Here is a 24,174-nt window from a genome sequence, read left to right on the forward strand (position 1 = left end):
TTTATTACAAGCGTAGCAGGGTGAGCTGGGGTGTTAGGGAAGTGATGGTACTGGGCTGTGTTAAGTTGTGGGTGAACACATCAGATAGCACAACGATTCTTCAAACAGCTCTTGTTTATTCACAGGCCAGAACAGAACTGAACTGAAGGGTTCAGCCAGCCTGCTTATATAGAGCTCCACTACAACGCAACAGTAACCACTTTCTGTAACTATCCAATCACTGAACGTCACTTTCAATCCCTCATTTGCATATGTGGACATGAGTGAAAAATTATCTACAGTATCCCCCTGCTGGCCCAGGGTGAGAACTTCAGTACATAACAGGCTGGGCCTAAGTTCAGTAGCGGAAGAACATCAAAGCATAAGCAGACCTCCACTGGGTCAAAGGCCCATCTAGGCCAGCCTACAGGGTACAGTGAAAGCAGTCTCCTACCACATGAAACAGTGAAGGCTTCCTTCATTGCATCCTGGGAACTGCAGTTTCTTAAGGGTCCTGGCAGTTGTTAGGACATTTGCACTCCCCCCTCATGGCGCTACAGTTCCCAGGGTGGCTTAACAATTGATGCCTCTCCCCAGGGAATGCTGGGAACCGTTGCTCCAGGAGGGGCTTCCTAACATCTTTCTGCTCCTTTTAGTTTTTATGTTAAAAACGTGCTTTATTTCTGAGGTTGGATTCTGTACATTTTTTCTTTGTTTTTCAAGCTTTAATAAAAATAGCTTTCAAAACATACACGCAGCCCATCAGACAACAGGCAAAACTTCTCTTGCTGGATCACGCAGGAGCCTTTCTGTTTATTTTATTTTCTTTTTTTTTAAATTAATTTGCATTTCTGATAGATTTCAATAAAATCAAAAAACAAAGCAGGAGCCTTTCCTAAGGTCAGTCACTCTTCTCCGGAAAGCACGGGGTTAAAATGAGAGAGACTTCCCCTTATTCCTAGAGAGCACCGAGAATGGAAGTGGGGGAGTGATGGCAATGTGAGGGGCGTGTCCAATTTTTTTTTAAAAAAAAGCACCGGAAACCCCCCCCCCGCACCTCCTTGCATGAAAGTGCTTTGAACTTCCCTGCATCGGAGGCAGAGACAGGATCCGGGTGCAAGAAAAGCAAGGCGTGCAGAGGTGAGCGTGCAAAAAAAGGGTGAAGGGGCGCTGATGCATCTGAGAGGGAGAAGTGCAGTGGGAAATCGCAGGCTGCAATCGCACTGGTCAAGCCGCGGGCGACTTCCGTGGGGTTTACTTGGGAGTAAACCTGCGCAGGGATTGCAGGAGGGCGCAGAGGGGAGAGGCTCTTCCTCTGCAAGCCCAGATCAGCTCTTGAGGGAAACCTGTCCAGAGTCGTTATCTTGACAGATAAGAGTATTTATCTTGACTGCTCCATCTAGCTAAAGATTGTCTGCACGGGCTGGCAGCAAGCAGCTCTCCTGGGCTTTATTTTTCATTTTATTTTTCAAAAAAGTGTATTGGTTTTCACAAAATTATAAACAAACACATAAAACAAACAAACATAATTAATAACCTTATTAAAAAATGACACGTATTAACATTGTTAAGTGACTTCCTCGCTTCCCCTTGGTTGGATTTCATTGCATGTCCTTTTAATGGTTTTCCAGATCACAATACTTACAAAGTTTAACTTGAACATTAACATCCTTAGATCTTTTCCTTTCGAAATTAAACATATTAATTCATTCCAGAAATGGAATGGAGTCCCATGGTGAAGGGCATGGCTGGCTCGGCACCCTAAAACAGGAGTATGGCATGGTCTTAACATTTTGTTGCAGACCCCATGTGACTTTTTTATGGCAAAGCAGTAAGCAGATTCACTGTATACCTTTAAAGCACCATTCAACGCACATGTAAAGCACATGACATCCTGGGAACTGCAGTTTCCTCGTCTCAGAGCTTCCATTCCCAAAACCCTTAGCAAACTACAGTTCCCATGATTTGTCGTGCTGTAAATGCGCACTGCTTATGCTTTAAACACATGGTGTGGCCCTTTAAAGGGATGTAAAATTCCTGAGAAATCCCAATTTTAATGGAGTGGCAGACAAAAATGTTTGAATACATAGAATTGGCGAAATTGACATAAGATTCAGAACCAAAAAGAAGTAAAGTTCGAAAAAGATTGGAGTAAATTTGTTGAATATATATGGAGTAATTGTAAGAATTTTAAAACTGTAGCAGGATTAATATAAATCTTGTGATGTGGATGGAGTGTAAATAAGAAACTGTAAGAAAAGATTTGAGACATGAAAACCGTTGAAGGGATGGAAGGAAGTCCCGGTGCAATAAGAAATAAGAAGACATACAAATTTTTGAATGTAAGAGTATTTGTTTTATTTGTTGTTGTTACAAAAAAGCAATAAAAAGTATTGGGGGGAAAGTAAATAAAGGGATGTAAAATCCATTTCTTTCCCTCTCTTTACATCTTTCTTCCCTAAGGAGGAGACGACGGTGCCTGTTTCGAAGACAGCGTCTCCCCCTGTGGATTCTAGCATTTTCTACGCCAACTGAGACGGCCACTCGGAAAACAAAATGGAGGTGCAAGACCCAGCAGGCCTCACACGAGGGCTGGGATCACAGTGGGAAGGAAAAGTCCTCCATGCAAACAAGGCTGGGAGTGTCAAGGAATTTTTGCAAAGGATACCTCTCGGCCAAGTTAAACAAGAGCAGCATGAGGGCCTGTTACAACATTGGGAAGCCCAATGGCAGGAGTTCCTGAGGAAAATGGAGTCTCCCCACTCAGACTGGGGGGCCCCACTGTTGTCAGATGAGCCCTCGCCCTGGGTGGACACGAAGGCCTTCCTGGCCTCCTTTGAGCAAGTGGCCAAAGCCTGCCGGTGGCCCCGGGAAGAGTGGGCGGCCCAACTCCAGCCGGCCCTCAGCGGGGAAGCCGAGCGGGCCTTCAACAGCTTGGAGGCTGGAGACAGAGAGGATTATGGGAAAGTGAAGGCGGCCATCTTGAGAGGGGACGCCATGAGCAGGGAAGAGCGGCGCCAACGCTTCAGGCGGTTCTGCTACCGGGAAGCCGAGGGACCCCGAGGGGCCTACGGCCATCTCCAGGATCTGTGCCGGGGGTGGCTGAAGGTGGAGAGGCTCTCGAAGGAGCAGATCCTGGAGCTGCTGATCCTGGAGCAGTTCCTGGCCATCCTGCCGCCTAAGATGCAGAGCTGGGTGAGGGAGTGTAGCCCCGAGACCTGTGCCCAGGCGGTGGCCCTGGCCGAGGATATCCTGCAGATGCAACGAGAGGCTGAGAGATGTGAGAAGCAGGTAAAGGTGTTTTCCTGGTACTTGGTTGTAGGTTAAGTGATGGGGCATAGGTTGAATTCTCTACCCATCCCAATGTAGGGGGTGGGGAGGAAAAAATGAATGGTAAGCTGCATTAAACTATGTATTTCTTGGACTGACATAACGATGCCAGAATTCTCCATGGCCCTGGACATGTTCCCTCCAGTTAGACTACTTTAGTGCACTCTTTGTGGGGCTGCCCTTGAAGACTCTCCATAACCTGCAGCTACTGCACATAGCTGTCAACTTCTCCCTTTTCTTGCGAGGAATCCTATTCAGAATAAGGAAATTTCCCTTTAAAAAAAGGAAAAGTTGACAGCTATGCAGAATACCACCACGAGGGCCTTGAGCAGTTCTATGATTCTAACTAATTAGTCATTTTCTTTGTCTCTTCTTCCAGTGACTGGGGTTGTTCAACTTGGCAGATAGTGTTTACACACACACACACACACACACACACACACACACACACACCCTTCCTTCCAAAAGGATTTTAAAAACCCAGAATAAATAAATATATTTGAAAGACACAAAGGACATCAAAAAAGGCATTTTAAAAAGAGTGGCAAATACTCACGGCTAATAAAATCATGGATGGCAGGAGGGCAGCATAAAATTTCCTCCTGGATTTTAGCAGTGATGCACTCTGCTAGGGAGGGCATTCCACAAGTGGAATGGAGCCACCACTGAGAAGGCCCTGGCTGCCAGTGCTAAATGGTTAGCCCATCTGCTGATGGCTGCACCACCAACCCCACTCTCCCCTGAAAGGATTCCCTTTTGCCGGTGCAGGAACCATTTGAGGATGCAGCTGGGAGTTCCTTTGAGGCAAGCCAGGCTCTGTGTGACACCGAGCAGGTGCCACCATCCATGGAGACCAAGCAGGAAGACGACAATGGAGAAGAAGCCAGCCTGTTGGGTAAGGAGTGACACATCCTCTGGGGGGCCAGGTTCTGGTGTGCTCCCTGACTTCTTCTCTGACTGTGGCTCCTTCCCTTCTGTAAAGGGAACATGTACATGTTTTCGCAAAACAAATATTGCCTAACATAAAGCATTTGTGTGCATTATCTTCACTAAAGTGTGCAGCGTTGTGTGTACACTTTATCCTAGTATATGTATTTTTTGTATGCATCTTGGGGCTGCAGAACAGCATTGCAAGGCTCTCAGAAGTGCAAACTTCGAAGGGTGGCTGTGTTCATGTATTGTTTTGGAACAGGCAAATTAGATGGATTTTAATTTGAACATGATTACAGTATATTTCTTCCCCAGCCTCTTTAGCGAAAACCAACCATAATTAGAGTTCCTGGCGCATCTAAACTCGTGTAGTTTTCTCCCAAAAGTCCTCATTGATTTCTGCAAAAGTTTCATTGATATTACACAGCAGAGCTGTTTCTTCACTACAGAAGTGGGGAGATTTTGGCCTTCCAGATGTCATTGAACTACAACTCCGATCAGCATCACCAGTGATCTCTTTGGGGCTGGAATTGTAAACCCAACTGTGGAAAGCCACAGATTCCACATCCCCATGGAGAAAATCCTTCTATCATGTATGCACACAAGACAATCCCATTCAAGCCTGTGTTCTCTTCATTGTTAATTAAAAGCTTCCTGTCTCTAGACTGAGTCCATGGCCTGGGATGATGGGCTTTGTGGTTCAGCAACATCTGGAAGGCCAGAGAGTCCCACAACCTGCTACATTGGAGACTCGTTTTCATATGTGGGGATGGGAAGTTCCTGTTGTCCGGTCTTCCTCCTAACCACCTTCATTCCTTGCTTTAACTTTTACTTTCCCACCACCTCCTGAAGTCCTGGGAGTAAGTGATATTGGGGTTTTCTCGTTTCTCCAGGTGGTCAAAGATGGTTGACTGTAGATGTGGGGGGAAATCATGTGCCGGAAGATTCAGGAAAAGCACAGCCATGCGGGGCGACGACAGCCAGCCCGGAAGACCGGGGCCACGGGCAGGCCAATGTTTCTAAGAGTCAGCACAGAGCGGAATCCCAGCAGGAAACCCGCCCGGAAGAGAGGGCAGATGGGCCTCTTCCTTCCAGCGAAGGCCACATGGATCTCGGAGGACTTGCCGTCCAGCAGAGACCCTCTGCTGGCAAGAGGCAAAACCTGTACGGCGCTTACGGAAAAAGCTTTGCATGCAGCTCCTCCTCCGTGAAGTACAATTGGATGTCCAAGAGAGGGAAGCAACACCGGTGCTTGGACTGCGGGAAGTGTTTCCTCTACAGATCGGGGCTGACCGCACACCGGCGCATCCACACCGGCGAGAAGCCATACGTGTGCTCCGAGTGCGGAAGGACCTTCGCCTGCAGCTCGGACTGCAACCGCCACCAGAGGACGCACACGGAGGAGAAGCCGTACGAGTGCCCCCAGTGCGGCAAGAGGTTCCGGCAGCGGTTCAGCCTCAGCAGACACAGGCGGGTCCACGTGGCGGAGGACCCGTGCACACTCTCAGATCGCGGGGAAAGCGCCGCCGCGTTGGCCTGAAATGCCTCCTTGCTGCGATGGAGGAGACCATTGCAGTATGCAAGCAAAATAGGTGGGGGGAATTGGCTGAGGATTACCGGGAAAAAGAACATGAGACCCTTGGGACATGTGAACCTGTCTGAGTCAGGCCACTGGTCCGTATAGCTTGGCTATGCCCACACGGACTGGCAGCCTCTCTCCAGGATTTCAGGCAAGGAGCATATCTCAGTCTTAACCTGGAGACAGAGGTCTGAACCTGGGACCTTTCGTATGCAATCAGATGCTCAAACCACTAAGCTACGGCCTTTGCTTAGGTTTAAAATAACTTAATCCATAGCACTGATAGGAAACTTGGGAAGTTCCCTTATAGCAGAGGTTTGTTCGACCTCTTTTGTTGTTGGCTACACTGGTCAGCAAGGCTCTCCAGCGTTTCCGGCGGCAGACATTCCCAGCTTTGTAGGGAAATTATACCTTTTCATTGCAAAGAAGATGCTCCAGATTTCAGACTTGGGACCTGTTCTGGGTGAAACTTTTAAGAGATCAATAGGAGAAGGAATCCCTCCCACCCCCAATCCACGATTCAGGACACCACCCAGGAAAAGCCATCTTAACTATTTCCAGACTCTGCCCCTTCGACCCGTCCACACTGAGTTGCCGCACTAGCTAGAGACGATACGGAAGAGAATACGTTGCATTTCCTTTAGTTCTTTCCAACACTGTGTGTTGATCCTGCTGGCTAAGAGAGAATTCACTCTCCAAGGGTTTTCGGTGGCCAAAACGACCGCCAAAATGGGGTATCATATTTGCCAGGATAATCGCTTTGTTCGCATTGCTGTTACGGTTCTAGAAATAAATATAAATATTTTTGTAAAAAAAAAGAAATGCAACAAATGTTTGGCAGAGGGAAATTGGTGGGAGGGGTAGACTCAGTGAGGACCAAGGTGAATGCTCAGTTGGCACAAGAGTGATCCAGGGGGTGGTGTGGAAAGGTTTCTGAGGGAAAATTGCAGGATTTGGGCCAGCTGCAGGTGACATGGTCTCCTTTCGGTCTCCTCTTCTAAGAACGTCAGAGGAGCCTTGCAAGATCAGGCCAAAAGCCAATCGAGTCCAACTTCCTGGTTCCAGCCAGATGTCAACAGGAAGCTCAAAAGTGGGACATGCGCAGGGGCTCACTTTCCCTTCTGTTCCCCAGTGACTGGCACACACGGAGGCAGGTGACTTCCGATCCCAGACCTTGTATACAGCTAGAGATACAGGAGACATCTGATTCAATTCATACTTAAAGGTGAAGTTACCCCACAGGCATACGAAACACAGAAAACATCTTTCAAAATCTGCACTTCTCTAAATTTTGCAGCACAGTTCTCCAACAAAGCAGTGTGTCCGAAAATGTGTATTATTATATAATAATACACATTGCCCTTGAGACTGACCCAGAAACTCCAGCAGGTGCAGAATGCCGCGGTGAGACTGCTTACGGGTTCTCGCCGCGGGATCACATTCACCCGGTGGAATACAGATCAGGTTTAAGGTGCTGGTTTTAACCTTTAAAGCCCTATACGGCCTAGGACCCTCGTACCTACGGGACCGCCTCTCCTGGTATGTCCCACAGAGGACCTTACGGTCTTTAAACAAAAACATCTTGGAGGTCCCAGGCCACAGAGAGGTTAGGCTGGCCTCAACTAGAGCCAGGGCTTTTTCGGCTGTGGCTCCGATCTGGTGGAACGCTCTGTCACAAGACTGGGGCCCTGTGGGACTTGACATCTTTCCGCAGGGCCTGCAAGACAGAGCTGTTCCACCAGGCCTTTGGCCAAGGCACAGCCTGACCCCCTCCTTTGGTAATCCTCATAGAACTCTAGCCCAATGGTTGCCATTAATTTGATTTTGAATTGATTTTAGAATGAATTGATTTTAGATTTAGATTTATTGTTGTTAGCTGCTCTGAGCCCGGCTTCGGCTGGGGAGGGTGGGATATAAATTATTATTATTATTATTATTATTATTATCACCTTCTAAACCACCGCCTCAAGGCGATTTGCAAATAAGATAACTTGAAAACAGTTAAAAACATAAAAGCAACAGAATCATTTCAAAAAACCGTTAAAACCCAGATACCTGTGACACTTGAAATTCCTGCCTTGCAGAGGGTTGGACTAGATGACCTGTGGGGTCCCTTCCAACTTTACAGTTCTATGATTCTATGAAAATACCCATTTATCTAGCTGTAGGAACAAAGACTGTAAGAGCAAAAATGTCTTCAATTCTTTTGGGAAAGTGCAGATACAATTTTAGTGTATTTTTGGTCTTTGTTGGAAGCCGCCCAGAGTGGCTGGGGAAACACAGCCAGATGGGCGGGGTACAAATAAAAAATTATTATTATTATTATTATTATTATTATTATTATTATTATTCCACAGTACAGGGGTAGCCAAAATAAAAGCCCTGTTCTGAGTTACTTCAGAGTGGGCTTTTGAAATCTTTGGAAGTTGCAACAGAGCCCCTCCTGTAGATCACTTCTCCCTGTAAAGAGGAAAATTTTGTTGAACCACTCTGGGAAATCTAGCTCTGTGAGGGAAGTACTGGAGTCTCCTAACATCTCTCAGCACCCTTAATAAACTGCAGATCCCCAAACTCTTGAGGGGGAGCCGTGACTGTTTAAAGTGGTATCAAGGCACGATAAATGTGTGGTGTGAATGGTGTGAATGTGGCCTAGGTCACGCATGGGTTGCAGAACACAACCACACAACAAAACCCACCAGTCCGAAAGGCCCCAAAGCCATTCGGAAAACACAGCTCTTCATAACCTCTGGGCATGAACAGAGTGCCTTTCCACCACCACAATGTCAACACAGCCAGCTCTTTAGAGGTTTGGGAATGTGGAAGAGCAATTCCTGATCTGAGGAAGACGCTTAAAGGGATGCAAGACTCTGCTCCTTCTCAGCTCATTGTGCGTGTGTTTATGTATTTTTTTTTTATTAATGTTTATTATTCGTACAAAGATTACCATAATAAAGGACAAAAGTGGTAAGGACCTAACAGAAGCAGAAGACATCAAGAAGAGGTGGCAAGAATACACAGAGGAATTATACCAGAAAGATATGGATGTCTCGTACACCCCAGGTAGTGTGGTTGCTGACCTTGAGCCAGACATCCTGGAGAGTGAAGTCAAATGGGCCTTAGAAAGCACTGCAAATAACAAGGCCAGTGGAAGTGATGGTATTCCAGCTGAACTATTTAAAATTTTAAAAGGTGATGCTGTTAAGGTGCTACACTCAATATGCCAGCAAATTTGGAAAACTCAGCAGTGGCCAGAGGACTGGAGAAGATCAGTCTACATTCCAATCCCAAAGAAGGGCAGTGCCAAAGAATGCTCCAACTACCGCACAATTGCACTCATTTCACACGCTAGCAAGGTTATGCTTAAAATTCTGCAAGGCAGGCTTAAGCAGTATGTGGACCGAGAACTCCCAGAAGTGCAAGCTGGATTTAGAAGGGGCAGAGGAACCAGAGACCAAATTGCAAACATGCGCTGGATTATGGAGAAATCTAGAGAGTTATAGAAAAACATCTGCTTCCTTTTTCTCATATGTAGTCTTTTAAATGTGGGTGAGATTTTTTAAATGTATTTCTCTTCTTGGTTTTAATGTATGTGGGGGTTGCTAAGGATAATGACTTAATTTCCTGAAATGGGAATGTTTGCTTATGTTAAATCACTGTGCACTTTTAACATGGTTCCCCTGCCCCCTGGCAGTAGCTCTCATATGATTGGCTGACTATGAATCACATGAGAGAAGCATTACATTTGGTTGTGACTGTTATTCCAGTAACTGTCGTTTTTTACCTGCCTTTCTGATTTCTCTCTCTCTCTGTGTGATGGAGAGAAGGGCTGCTGAGAGAGGCTTCTCCGGATGCTGCCGAGAGCAGTGTTGTGTCAGTGTGATCTGTCTGAAGGGAAACAGACAGAGGAAGATCCCTAAATGCTAATAGTGAGAAACCTGCGCAGGAGCTCCCTGTGAGGAACAGAGAGAAACCTTTCATAAGAAACTGTAAGACCTGAGTAAGTCTCAATACAGTTTTGTTTATAAGTCAAAGAAGACTTCAGCATACCCTCCAACATTTCTCCGATGAAAATAGGGATGTCCTATTGAGCCTAGGGCTTGCTGATCAGAAGGTCGGCGGTTCGAATCCCCATGACGGGGTGAGCTCCCGTTGTTTGGCTTCCAACACACATGAAAACATGAAACATAAAAAAACTTTCCTATACAGAGCTGCCTTCAGATGTCTTCTAAAGGTTGTGTAGTTACTAATTTTATATTCTGATTTTATCCTGCGAACCACCCTGAGACCTGCGGGTATAGGGCGGTATATATAGATTCAATTAACAACAACAACATGATCAACAACACCAATGATAATAATCTCCTTGGCTCTGGGATTACCTAACTCCATACCCTCCAATATTTTTTCGATGCAAATAGGGACGTTCTAAGGAAAAGCAGAACATTCCGGGATCAAATCAGAAACTTCTGTAAATCCGGGACTGTCCCTGGAAAATAGAGAAACTTGGAGGGTCTGCTTCAATCTACAGTTCAAGGGATAACGTACCCATGTTTGAAAAAGCATGAGATTATAAATATATTCTTCTCACTTATATGTTTAGGAAAGTAAATACATTATAAAGAGTCTGGACATTGTATAGTCTTCACAAAAAAGCTATCAATCACTTGATAAAGTGACTAACAAATTCAATAAAACAGAAGAAGAAGAAGAAGAAGAAGAAGAAGAAGAAGAAGAAGAAGAAGAAGAAGAATGGCAAGTCCCATACACACCATAGAGAATAATTTCAAGCTTGCCAGGCAGCAACAGCCTCTTTCAATTATCAAATGCTTGGGAAATGTTTTTATTTTAATTTTTAAATTCTTTCTGAAAATCTTGTAATGAATGAGCATGCTGCATAAAGCACATTTTGTGTGTGTGTGTGTCATAGCTGTCAATCGTCCCTTATTTGGCGGGAAACTCCCTTATCCCAGCGCCGTGTCCTGCTGCTGTCCCTTATTGACGATGTCCCTTAAATTTCCCGGGTTTCATGCTTGCCCGGCTCGGGAGGGAAGCAGCAGCTCGGGGTCCTCCATCTCTCCCTTTTCCCCCTCGGGCGTGTCGTGAGGAGACGGGTGGCAGCGGGCGGGCAGGCAGCCCCTCTCTTGTGAGACGTCTGCCGCGCTGCCAGGGGAAGCCGGAGGCAGCAGTGGCGGCAGCGGCTGAGGAGGCGGCCTGCGGGAGGAGGAAGAGGAGGGGATGGGGAGGGACGCAGAAGGGCGAGGCAACTGCCTCATGCCGGGCTCACGGGCGAGAGTCTCCCTCCCTCCCTCTCTCTCGGGGCGGGGAAGGGCCGATGGAACTCCTCGCTTCAGGACGACGGCAGCCCCGACATGCTGCTTAGCATCCCCTCCAACCAGTGCAGCATCTTAATGTAGTGATTTCCCCCTCTGCATCCCTATCATAACTCTATTTTTATAAATCATTTGTCCATCCATAGCTCAAATTTTTACTACAAGTTTTCTGTCAGTCCTACCAATGTATGTAACTCTTGACAATAGCTTTTCAACCAAATTATAAGCTTTCCCCATTCTTTATGAAAGAGGTCCTCTTCCTGGTTTCCAATTCTGCCTGGAAGCTTTGGCTTCTCGACGTTGTTCATCAGTTTTGTCTGCCACTCTTCTTTGGTGGGAGTTGTAGACCCTTAGGATCATCTGGTCCAACCCCCTGCAAAAGACAGTCAGTGGCAGCCAAAGCAGCATGGCTCCATCAGTGGCGGATTTATGTATAAGCCAAGCAAAATTCCTTATTTTGGCTGCTGATCCCTTATTTTCGAGGCTGCTGGCCCCTTATTTTCAAATCTGTAAGTTGACAGGTATGGTGTGCGTTTGTGTGTGTGTGTGTGTGTGTGTGTGTGTGTGTGTGCGCGCGCATATGCAAGTGTTTAAAAGGGTTAAATTGAGAGAGCGTTTCTTTCCTAGAAAAGATAATCAAACCGAGGAGGAAGAATAAAAAAACAAAACACACCAGTGGCGCCTCCTTCCCCGGTTTGGCTTTGCATTTAAGGTCCGCTGCATAAACATGAAGGAAGCGATCTTGGTGCATTGAAAAGGTGAGAGTTGTGGGGCGGGAGAGATTCATTTAGAAAAGGGAAATGTAGGAGGGAGACAGCGACGGGGGACCCTTCCTCCAAGTCCCGAAGCGCCCCTTCCTCTGCATTTTATCCTTCTTGCGCATTCATTATGATTTGCGTCCCCGAAGGTAATCTGGGCGGTGAGACGCCAGCCCAGCTTTCAGTCCTGTTAGCTGCTCTTGGCGCCTGCAAAAGTTTCGGGGCAAACGCGCCTCTTCACTCCCAGCGTGGTGTCGTGGTTAGAGACCTGGGTTCAGATCCTGACACTCTGCTCACTGGGGTGACCTTGGACCAGTGGCTGCCGCTCAGCTTTGCCTACCTCACAGGGCAGTTCCGGAGGAATATTTAGAAATATAATAATAATAATAATAATAATAATAATAATAATAATAATAATAATAATAATAATAATTTATTTATACCCAGCCAGAGCCGGGCTCAGGGTGGCTAACACCAGTAAAATTACAATAAAAACATAAGGGGGGGGGGACAAAACACACAAAAAAGATGATGCATATGGCATAGAAATAAAATAAATGATGTTGGTGATGCATGTGGGATAGAAATAAAATAAATGATGATGATGATACTCGGTCCATGTCCTGTCGATTTCCAAAAACCCCAGTCTACTTTTTCGTCCCACTTTATTTGTGCTCTAGCTAGCGCAAGAGTGCCCTTTCTGGAGGACAATAATGCAACACTATTTTATCAGTTTGTTTTGCTTATTGCATTTATTTTTAGCCCACTGCTTTCCCCCCCCCCTAAGGTGGTGTACAAGGCAGTTCTCCCCTTCCACATTTAAAACCCGCAACAGACTGTGGACTCAGCTATGACGCTCCCTGGGGTGACCTTTGGCTGGTTACTGTCTCTTACTGTCTCTTAGCCTAGCCTACCTCACAGGGCTGTTGCAAGGATAAAACAGGAAGGGGGGGAACCATTTACACCACCTTGAAGCTTGTCAGAGAAATGAACGCGCTTTTGTAACGTGCGGGCTGCAATTTTACCATTTGGCCAGAATGTTTATTTTTTAAAATAATAATATTGATAATGGTAATGCTGCCAAACTACAGTGTCTGACATATTTTGCGTTCGTTCTCTTTTAGACGCATTTCATTTTTGTGCCTGCGCTTCTAGCATAAGCATCCATGCATACAGATCAGTTGTATTGCTGACATTAGCTTTAAGTATGATTACAGTCAACATGCATGGCCTTCTCATGGATACATTTTGCTGCAAGAGCTATTGTGCTTTGTATTGAGTGCTGTGAACCTGCGTTGTATAGCTGCTTGTGTTCTTGCGATAAGAGATTTAGCTTCTCTCTGCCCCATGGGAGGGGGGCGGCTGCTTGCAAAGGAAAATTCTCAGCAATTTCTCAGGCTACTATAAGTTCATTTTAACCGTCACACTCAGGGATCCACATTGTCATATTTTGGGGTCGTCCCCCCACATTTTGACATCCTTGGGCACCAGTCAGGGCCTAGTGCTGATCCCTGCGGCTTAATTCCACATCAACCAATGCTCAGGTAGTATTTTAATTTCCTACAATGCCCCTGACATAACAGTGGCAGCCCCCCATAGCTGTCAACTTTTCCCTTTTCTTGCAAGGAATCCTATTCGGAATAAAGGAATTTCCCTTAAAAAAAGGGAAAAGTTGACAGCTATGCAGCCCCCCTCAGTCATATATCACTGCTGTCGCTTGGCACCGCTGCCAAAGAGAGTCGAGGGTGGCTGACCTCCCAGAATGCTGGCCCTGATTCTCCCTGATTCTGGCTTTTCTTCTTTTTTTATGCAGGTAAAAGCTTTGTGCACATGTCTTCAGGTACCGGTTGTTTATTCTAGTGTTTTCTTCAGTCCAGCCCCACATCTGTGGCTTCACACAAGGATGAAAATCGAAGAGCAGGACCCTGCGGGCTGTACACAAGGCGAGGCGTCAGAAGGAACAGGAAAAGCCCCATACTTGGGCATCGTAGGTTGCAAAATGGACGTGGAGGGAGCGGTGGATTCTGGGAGTACCGGGGAGATCTTCAGAAGGTCAATTTCGCATCAGGTGGAGGAGGAGCTGGAAGAAGCCTTGACCCAACAGTGGGAAGCCCAATGGCAGGCTTTCCTAGGAACAGCGCAGGCCCCTCATTTGGGCCGGGGGGTCCCACAGGTGCCAGAGGAGCCGACCCCCTGGGATGATGCCAAGGCCTTCCTGGCCTCCTTCGAGCAAGTGGCTAAAGTCTGCCGGTGGCCCAAGGAAGAGTGGGTGGCCCGGCTCCAGCCGGCCCTCAGCGGAGAAGCCAAGTGGGCCTTTCAAAGCCTGGAGGCCGGAGACAGAGAGGATTATGGGAAAGTGAAGGCGGCCATCTTGCGAGGGGATGCCATCGGAAGGGAGAAACTGCGCCAACACTTCCGGGGCTTCTGCTACCAGGAGGCTGAAGGGCCCAGAGGGGCCTACACCCGACTCCAGGAGCTTTGCTCCCGGTGGCTGAAGCCGGAGAGGCACTCCAAGGAGCAGATCCTGGAGCTGCTGATCCTGGAGCAGTTCCTGACCATCCTTCCTCCGGAGATCCAGAGCAGGGTGAGGGAGTGCGGCCCGGAGACCTGCTCCCAGGCGGTGGCCCTGGCCGAGGACTTCCTCCAGAGGCAGCAGCAGACCAAGAGATGGGAAGTGCAGGTGAGAGTGTTTCAACCTTGTACAACAGGGAGTATGAGGGGGCATTTTTGGTTTGAGGGCCACGTTCTCTTCTGGGGGGCCCACATGCTTGTGGGGGGGGGAGGGCAAAAGAGGCACCTTTGTACCAGAAGCTACAAGTGAGCCATGCCAAAGTCAAAGGTTTCTGCACATACAGCCAGGCGAAGGAGCCTGAGAGAGGGAAGGCAGGGACCCTTGCAACTGCTTCGTGGGGCAAAACCTAGAAAGAGTTGCTGGAGACCACTAGGCCTGTGGTGTGTTTTCTTGAATAAAGATCTAACTTCTTTAGCCACGGGTGATTTATTGTTTCATTGCAGGCCCGTGCCTGTTAGAATTCCTGATCTATGATTGTAGTCAGGGGATTTTTGTCTATCACATGACGGTATATGTTTTGACTTCACAGAGTGGGAAGTGACGGAGACAGGATGTTTGATTTTATGTTTTCATTGAGCAGACTTTTCCAGGTTGCTGCCCTGCTTTCTTGCTCTTTTCCCTGTCCCCATTTGTTTTGTTTTTTTAAAAAAGATATTTATTGAAGTTTTACAAAAACGTAAGTTTACAAAATAAAAAAGGTCATATAAAAAGAAAAAGATACAAAAAAGAGAACATAGAAAAATACATGAAAAAGAAAAAAGAATAAAAATACAAAATACAAAAGACAAATAGCTAAAAAAGAATTAAAAACAAATCCGTTTTTTGTAACTTTGAACTCATTAGCTTATTTCCTTGGCCTCCTCACACTTCCCCTTTTTGTATTCCCATTTAAATAATCAAATCAGCAAATCCTTACCCTCTTTCGTTTATCTTAACTCTGTATCTTAACATATTATAACTCTATATTTTCATCCATTATCAATTCATTTTTGCATATTCTTATTAACTTTGTTGCTAATGCCACTTATTTTCAATCCAACATCATTTTAACATTCATTAATTTTACAGTATTTCTGAAGATAGTCTTTAAATTTCTTCCAGTCTTCTTCCACCAACTCTTCTCCCAGGTCTCGGATTCTGCCAGTCATTTCCGCCAATTCCATATAATCCGTCACCTTCATCTGCCACTCTTCCAGGGTGGGTAACTCTTGTGTCTTCCAATACTTTGCAATAAGTATTCTTGCTGCTGTTGTTGCATACATAAAGAAAGTTCTATCCTTCTTTGGCACCAATTGGCCAACTATGCCCAGGAGAAAGGCCTCTGGTTTCTTCAGGAAGGTATATTTAAATACCTTTTTCATTTCATTATAGATCATCTCCCAGAAAGCCTTAATCTTTGGGCACGTCCACCAAAGGTGAAAGAATGTACCTTCATTTTCTTTGCATTTCCAACATTTATTATCGGGCAAATGATAAATTTTTGCAAGCTTGACTGGTGTCATGTACCACCTGTACATCATTTTCATAATATTCTCTCTTAAGGCATTACATGCCGTAAATTTCATACCGGTGGTCCACAACTGTTCCCAGTCAGCAAACATAATGTTATAACCAATATCTTGTGCCCATTTGATCATAGCAGATTTAACCGTTTCATCCTGCGTATTCCATTTTAACAGCAAGTTATACATTCTTGAAAGTATCTTAGTTTTAGGATCTAACAGTTCTGTTTCCAATTTCGATTTTTCCACCTGGAAGCCAATTTTTTTGTCCAAATTATAGGCCTCTCTTATTTGATAATAATGAAGCCAGTCTCGCACTTTATCTTTTAATTTCTCAAAACTCTGTAATTTCAGTTTGTCTCCTTCTTGTTCCAATATTTCCCAATATTTCGGCCATTTGACCTCCATATTGAGCTTTTTCTGAGCCTTCGCTTCCATTGGTGACAACCACCTTGGGGTTTTATTTTCCAGTAAGTCTTTGTATCTTATCCAGACATTGAACAATGCTTTCCTGACAATATGGTTTTTAAATGCTTTATGTGCTTTAACCTTGTCGTACCACAAATATGCATGCCAACCAACGGGTTGATTTATTGTTTCATTGCAGGCCCGTGCCTGTTAGAATTCCTGATCTATGATTGTAGTCAGGGGATTTTTGTCTATCACATGACGGTATATGTTTTGACTCCACAGAGTGGGAAGTGACGGAGACAGGATGTTTGTGTTACTGTGTTTCCTGAAGTGGGACTATTGTCCTTTGTTCTTTCTCTCTTTGCTGTCTGATGCTAGAGAGGGGGGGAGCCATGTTGCAGTGCTCCGTGCGTGTTTATATGTAAATAAAGTAGATTAGCCAAAATGCTGAGTTGCTGAGGTCTGTCACGCGCAAGTTGCGCAAAGTCTGCAGATCTCTAAGTGTGCCGGTGTCGGTTGGCATTGGTCGCTGTGATGTTCGGGCAAAAGAAAGCTTATGAATCTCCCGAACAATTGACCAGGAGGGAGGGAACATGCCAGTCAGGCATGTGTCTCTGCCAGAGTCCTACTCGAGTGTAGGCTGAACTCCTGACAATGCCAACTCCAGCCCTGGCACCAGTGCCGGATTTACATATAAGCTAATCAAGCTATGCCTGTTGTCTTTGTCCATGGAGTTTTCTTGGCAGGGATACTGAAGTGCCTTGCCGGTTCCTGCTCCAGGTGAATCAGGTTTGGTCAAAACTCTCCACTATGACCTGTCCATGACGTGGCCCTGCACGGCATAGCTCATAGCTTCTCTGAGTTATTCAAGCCCCTTTGCCACGGCAAGGCAGTGATCCATGAAGGGGATAGTAGTGATGTATGGAAGTGAGAGCTGGACCATAAAGAAGGCTGATCGCCGAAGAATTGATGCTTTTGAATTCTGGCGCTGGAGGAGACTCTTGAGAGTCCCATGGACTGCAAGAAGATCAAACCTCCCCATTCTTAAGGAAATCTGCCCTGAGTGCTCACTGGAAGGACAGATCCTGAAGCTGAGGCTCCAATACTTTGGCCACCTCATGAGAAGAGAAGACTCCCTGGAAAAGACCCTGATGTTGGGAAAGATGGAGGGCACAAGGAGAAGGGGACGACAGAGGACGAGATGGTTGGACAGTGTTCTCGAAGCTACCAGCAGTTTTTGTCCAAACTGCGGGAGGCAGTGGAAGACAGGAGTGCCTGGCGTGCTCTGGTCCGGGGGTCACGACTCTCTTGGGTGCCCCCAAACGATTTAAAGGGGGTGGCGAAAAACTCTATGTGGATTTCCAAAATGTAAGATAAAAAACAAATAAAATAAAACCTACATACAGCAACAGTGTTTTGTGTTGCGTATGGACCTATTAGGTCCATAAATTACCATATAGCATATATTCAACCCAAAAAAACAGTGACAATTTGTTGTTGACAAAGAACAGCTAGACATATAAAGGGCCCCATTACCTTCAGTAGCTTAGGGCCTCATCAGACCTAAATCCGGCCCTGCCTGACAGCTTCTCACAGTGGCATCAGCCAGCTTCCAAGCAGGATATGAGAGCAATAGCTACTCTCCTCCTCTGTGGTCCTAGTAACCAGCATTCAGAGGCACAAGCTGCCTCTGACAGCCGAGGTAGACCATAGCCATCGTGGCTAGTAGAAGCCACTGACAGCACAGCATTCCTTTGCCACCTCTCAGGACTGTCACTGTACCCTGAAAGCATCCCTTTCCGTCCTTACAGGTCACCTCGGAAGAGGCGGCTGTGAACTTTTCTGAGGGACGCTGGGCTCCACCTCCCATGAAGGAGAAACATCTGTTTGTAGAAACCAAGCAAGAAGATGGAGGTGCCAGCTTGTTGAGTAGGGAGGAGTCTTCATTTTTTGAGGGGGGGGGGTGAAGCTCAATAAATCAGAATTGTTTGGAATTATCTCGTTATTTTTCCAGTAGGAAAAGAGCGGATGACCACAGATGAGGAGGAGGAGAAATATGTACCAGGCAGTTCAGAACTGGTGGGACTGCAGGGGACGTGGACCTGGAAAGTGGAAGAGGAACCTCCTCTGTGTTGTGAGCCTGAAAATGTCTTGGCAAGTCAGGATGGAGCAAGGTGTCAGCAGCAAACCCACCCAGTGGAGGGAGCTGTTGGAGCCGCTCCTTGTAGGGAAGGTCACGAGGCCCCCAGGGAAACCACAGTCCAGGCAGGTAAGAAATGAACATGGGGACATTGAAAGCTGCCCTTATACAGAGCCAATGTCACGGGATGGTTGGGCGCAGAGGAATGGTGGGAGGAACCGGCTGGGGAACTGTTGGGTTGAAATAACGACAGACAGGTAGCGAGTGTCATCTGGGAGGCATCTCCTGAGCAAGTCTCAAGGAGCCTCTTTTATTGAGTATTACAGCATTGCCACATATGTGCTTATTGCTGATTGGTTAACACAAGTACAAAGCAAAGGTTACATTAATCACCAATGGATTAAGGGGTGGGAAAGGGAACACAGAATTGGACAGGCATGAAAACCTCCTTATTAAACTTTTACTAGTGATTGATATAGCATTCTTCCGTAGATGTGGTCAACTACGCATTAAGAACAAGTCAGGTACGAACTCAATGTGAACTGAACATTCTAGGAATGTTTTAGTATTAGGACGGTTTGTGCAGCATTATGTGCAGGAGCGAAGCGTGAGAGCAAGACTTTCCCAAACATGTCACAGTCTTGTGCAGAATCAAGACTTTCCTTCAGGGAACCCCCAAGGGAAGAAGGCTCAGAGGCCAGGGATGTGTGGTGGGACAACGATGAGTGGTCAGAGGAAGAAGACGGGGAAGAGGCTGTGTCGGAAGCTGAAGAAATAACAGGGCAGGGTGAGCTGGGAAAGTCTGTGGCAGAGAGAAGTCCAGAAACAAAGGTAATAATAAAAATAATAATAATAAATTTTATTTATATCCCGCCCTCCCCAGCCAAGACCGGGCTCAGGGCGCCTAACACCAGATATAAAACAATTGATTGAAATACAACTTAAAAACAAGATTAAAATACAACGTTAAAATGCAGCCTCATTTCAGCCGAAACTCAAAAACTTTTTGGGGGATGAAAACGTCAAGTCAAGGTAGAAGCTGAAGCAGGGGAGGAGGAAGCCCAAGAGGCAGAGATGAGTCAGGTTGGGGAACCCCTCCTGCTGTGAAAAACTCCATTCTCCCCATCTCCCAGAACCAGAAGAGGGCTGAAATGGGCTTCACAGGCTTCACTCAGGCATAGTCTCAGGTTGCTAGGAAAAAGCACAGGAGAGGAGGGGACTTAGAGGGCTGTGGGGAGGCAGGGGCCTATAATCTCAGCAACTGATTTCATGGAATAAGAGCTTCAGGAAATAAGCTGCTGTGCTCATTAGGCCTGACACGCAGCCAAGTCTGCAAAGATTGTGTTTTTGTTAACTCTAACTTGGAACTGTGTGATTTACTACCGACTCGCTCTGTGATAGCCAGAGACCATTGGTCAACCTAGACCAGTATTCTGTACACTGATTGGCAGCAGCTCTCCAGAATTTCAGGCAGGGGGTGTTCCCAGGCCTCCCTGGAAAAGCCAGGGGTTGAACCTAGGAGCTTCTGCATGCAAAGCAAATGCTCTACCCCTGAGCCGGATTCCTTCCAGAAACAGGAACGTAAGGTTGTAGGAAATGCAGATGGAGCCCAATACCAGGTTTACCCCACTTTGAATCCTTACCTAGCCATGAAGTTCGCTGGTCCAATCTGCCTAACTTACCTCAATGAGGTGTTGTGAAGATAAAAACAGGGGAGGGCCGTGTATTGTAGCCCCAGCTTCTTGGAGGAAGGGCAGGACAAAAATAAAAATGTATTGATGGTGGTGTCTCTTCTTTCCCCCTGCAGGAGGATCTCTGATCCCCAAACCAAACTTCGTTTCCTGGCTGGAAGAAAGCGAAGATCCCTTTGCTCAGAGCAGTGAGGGAGGAGAGGGATTGGCAGGTAGGTACTTCAGGTCTATTTTGCTGATGGAGAATTGTGGGGTAACCTTGTGGGGGCAACGTGCTGATGGAACCCCACCCCACATAGGAGCAAACTCCTATGCGCCGGGGCTTCTTCGGCCTGCACAATAAAATATTTGAGGGGACCAGGCCTCCACATAGTTGATGGGCATTCCCTTCAAACAGTGTGTGTGCACTGCATCATGTGATCGATTATGCAAGGCAAGGCTTACCTGGGCCCCCAGAATATTTTATTCAAATTGGCACCCCTTTCACCCCAAGTTGCTGCTCCAGGATCAGAGGTTCTGCGCTACTAGCCATGATGGCTAGCACCTATCTCCACTGAATCTATTTCCTCTGAATCCAGCCAGGTAATGTTATACCCTCCAACATCTCTCCAATGAAAATAGGAACATCCTATTCCATTATTATTATTATTATTAATAATAATAATAATAATAATAATACCCCACCCATCTGACTGGGTTGCCTGGTTGCCTGAGCCACTCTGGGTGGCTTCTAACATATATAAAAACATAATAGAACGTTAAACATTTTTTAAAGAAAACTTCCCTATACAGTGCTGCCTTCAGATGTCTTCTAAAGGTTGTATAGTTACTTATGTCCTTGGCTCAGGAGTTGCGTAACTACATACCTTCCAACATTTCTCTGACAAAAATAAGGATGTCCTAATGAAAAGCGGGACATTCCGAGATCAAATCAGAAACCAAGATGGCTTTTGTAAATTTGGGACTGTCCCTGGAAAACAGGGACACTTTGAGGGTCTGTAATATGTACAGAAATGCATATAACTAATGTAAACTATGCATTAAAATATATATATTGAGGAAAGTAACATGCACAAACTGTTGATGAAGCCTAGAATAGCATTAGTGTTTTTGCTGCTGCATCACACTGTTCACTCATGTTAAGCTTGTGGTCCACCAAGACCCCTGGGTCTTTTTGATATATACTACTAGTAAGCTGAGTGCCTCCCATATTATATTTGTACAGCTGGTTATTCCTGCCTAAGTGCAGAACCTTACATTTCAACCCTATTTAAATTATTTTTTTTTCTTACACTTTCTTTTCTTACACATTCACCAATACAGAGCATTTAATTCTGGCTTACCTGTTTATTCCAGAAGGCAGCTTGCGGGAGATTGAGGACGAGACTGAAATATGTGGGACGTCATTTGGATGTAAAGAGAAACTCCAAGATCAAAGTGATTCAGAGATGCAGGAGGGTGAGGCTCAGGCGGAGGATAAGGCGAAACCTGCTGCTTGTCAGGGCTTGGACCTGAAAGAAATCCCGACCCGGCAGGAAAAACACAGAGAAACGAGAAGCGGCAAGTGCCTCTGTGCTCCCACCCAGGAGAAACCAAATAAAAACTTGAGGGTTGGAAAAAGCTTCGCTCAGCATCAAAGACACCACGATGAGGAAGTACCATATAAATGCCTGGGCTTTGGAAAGAGCTTCAACCACAAAGCGAACCTGATTTCACATCAGAGAATCCACAGGCGGGGAAAACTCTATAACTGCTCAAACTGCGGCAAGACTTTCCTCCGCAAATCGATCCTTAGCCGGCATTTGAGGATGCACACAGGGCAGAAGCCGTTCAGCTGCGCCGACTGTGGAATCAGCTTGAGCGCTCAGTCCAGCCTCACTCGGCACCAGAGGATCCACACGAGGGAGAAGCCCTACAAGTGCTTGGAGTGCGAGAAGAGCTTCAGCCAGAACTCGGACCTTATTAGGCACCAGAGACTCCACACAGGAGACAAACCATACCAGTGCTCCGAGTGTGGGAAGAGCTTCAGCCGGGGGGACTGTCTGGCTTCGCACCAGAAAATCCACACGGGGAAAGATCAGGCCAGCTTCCCGACGGCAGCTAGAACTTTGGTGATCAATCAGGTCTTAGTCAGTGTGTGAGAATTCACGCAGGGAGCAAATGATATGAACGCTTCGAGTTTGGGAAGAAAAGCTTTATAGAGAGATAACAACCCCATTTCACATCATAGAGCAGGGGTCAGCAAACTTTTTCAGCAGAGGGCCGGTCCACTGTCCCTCAGACCTTGTGGGGGGCCGTACTATATTTTGGGGAAAAAATATGAATGAATTCCTATGCCCCACAAATAACCCGGAGATGCATTTTGAATAAAAGCACACATTCTACTCATGGAAAAACACCAGGCAGGCCCCATAAATAACCCAGAGATGCATTTTAAATAAAAGGACACATTCTACTCATGAAAAAACACACAGATTCCTGGACCATCTGCGGGCTGTATTGAGAAGGCGATTGGGCCGGATCCGGCCCCCGGGCCTTCATTTGCCTACCCATGGCGTAGAGTCCTGTGGAGCAATCATAGACATGGGGCAATCACAGTTGCTATCTTATTAGACACTTTTGCAGAAGGAAAGGCATACAGGCTTCTGCTCTGTGTACTTGAAGGAACGTCTTCACCCCCATCATTCAGCCTGGACACCGAGGTCCAGCTCCGAGGGCCTTCTGGTGGTTCTCTCACTGCGAGAAGTGAGGTTACAGGGAATCAGGCAGAGGGCCTTCTCGGTAGTGGCACCCGCCCTAGATGTCAAGGAAATAAACAACTACCTGACTTTTAGAAGACATCTGAAGGCAGCCCTGTTTAGGGAAGTTCTTAATGTTTGATGTTTTATTGTGTTTTTATATTCTGTTGGGAGCCGCCCAGAGTGGCTGGGGCAAAGAAATAAATTATTATTTTTCTACCTCAGAGGTGAGGCACCCAAGGCCTGGAAACAAAATACAGCTCTCCAGGTCTCACTACCTGGTCCTTGAAGTTTTCCCCATGCCACACTCCTGCTACTCCTCCCTGGCCGAGTTTCACAAACTGATTTCTCCCCCCCCCCCTAAAATCTGTCAGCGTCTCTTGCTGGTCTGGAGGAAAGATGGAGAGGCTGTTTGTGCCAAAACTACCCTCCCATCCCTAGGTAGAATGGGCATTCGCTGCTCTGCTCTCTTTTGCCTCTGTCCCCACCAACACCAGAATGTGGCCTTTGGAAGGTTGCCAAGGAACTTGGCCCCCTGAGCCTGAAAAAGTTCGCCAACCCTATTATACAGGCTCAGATTGTAACAAAAGCTTTTGGGACAAATTGGTGTTTCTATGGGCAGACTGGAATGAAAGCTGAACAGATGGTCCAGAGGAATAGCCTAACTACTGTTGTCAATGCTCTCGTAACCTCAAGGTTAGATTACTAACGATCACGGAATTGCCAAGAGGAATATTCTTCTGCCACCAAATGCCTGGAGTGAACAGACTACACTGAGTAACTGCAACCAGGCCTTAAATTCCTGGCCAGACCTTGGAGCATGAAAGGGAGGCCTGCCCTCCCTTTTCCTTGAGCTTTTAAAAAGGAAGGAAGCGGTGGATATCATGTTGGTTTATAGAAAGTGGTTTTGTTAGGTATGGTTGAGTTTACAAATAGCTGATAGACACGGAATTGCAAGCTCTTTATTTTCATTTCTTTCTTCTTTTTCTCCCATTACTTCTTTCTCTTTCCCCTCGTTTTCTCTATTTTCCATTCCTTTTTTTATGTCACCGTTTGTGCTTTTCTCTAGATTAGAACTTTAAAAAAATAAAAATGAAATACTTTTACGTCATGCTGGGATGGGGGGGATGTCTTCAGGCCCTGCAGGCAAATTTGGCCCTCCAGTCCTCTCTGGCCCTCAGGACTCTTCCCAGACTGCACCCCTCTGTGGAGAT

The 24,174-nt window shown here is 46.3% G+C and overlaps 4 protein-coding genes across 9 annotated transcripts in view; 2 read left to right on the forward strand and 2 right to left on the reverse strand.

Annotated features, from left to right (window-relative positions):
* Positions 1–24,174, reverse strand: part of LOC310756746 (uncharacterized protein) — a 1,375,527-nt gene that overhangs the window by 664,331 nt on the left and 687,022 nt on the right. The window lies entirely within an intron of this gene.
* The window catches only part of LOC310757092 (zinc finger and SCAN domain-containing protein 31-like), a gene marked incomplete at its 5' end in the record, with an annotated part of 210,941 nt that overhangs the window by 22,121 nt on the left and 164,646 nt on the right, over positions 1–24,174 (reverse strand). The gene's annotated exons all lie outside the window — the stretch shown is intronic.
* Positions 1,014–6,678, forward strand: LOC310756863 (zinc finger and SCAN domain-containing protein 16-like). 2 transcript variants are annotated; one of them, XM_083601739.1, is made up of 4 exons: positions 1,014–1,119; positions 2,443–3,270; positions 4,078–4,204; positions 5,133–6,678. In XM_083601739.1, exons 2-4 carry the CDS (start codon positions 2,536–2,538, stop codon positions 5,777–5,779), a joined length of 1,509 nt encoding a protein of 502 aa, XP_083457865.1. In that variant the 5' UTR covers positions 1,014–1,119; positions 2,443–2,535; the 3' UTR covers positions 5,780–6,678. The 2 variants fall into 2 exon arrangements, with proteins under 2 accessions (XP_083457865.1, XP_083457864.1); XM_083601738.1 differs by having other exon boundaries at positions 1,029–1,125; positions 2,446–3,270.
* On the forward strand, positions 9,565–22,618 carry LOC310756610 (uncharacterized protein). Of its 4 annotated transcripts, none has more exons than XM_083600957.1 (6): positions 9,565–9,744; positions 13,720–14,586; positions 18,203–18,320; positions 18,406–18,660; positions 20,339–20,434; positions 21,579–22,618. In XM_083600957.1, the coding sequence occupies exons 1-6, from the start codon at positions 9,736–9,738 to the stop codon at positions 22,361–22,363; spliced, it is 2,130 nt and encodes a 709-aa protein (XP_083457083.1). In that variant the 5' UTR covers positions 9,565–9,735; the 3' UTR covers positions 22,364–22,618. The 4 variants fall into 4 exon arrangements, with proteins under 4 accessions (XP_083457083.1, XP_083457084.1, XP_083457081.1 ...); XM_083600958.1 differs by lacking the exon at positions 9,565–9,744 and adding an exon at positions 11,716–11,906; XM_083600955.1 differs by lacking the exon at positions 9,565–9,744 and having other exon boundaries at positions 13,460–14,586.

Source organism: Podarcis filfolensis (assembly GCF_964270895.1).
Source record: "Podarcis filfolensis genome assembly, chromosome: 2".
Classification (NCBI taxonomy): Eukaryota; Metazoa; Chordata; class Lepidosauria; order Squamata; family Lacertidae; genus Podarcis; species Podarcis filfolensis.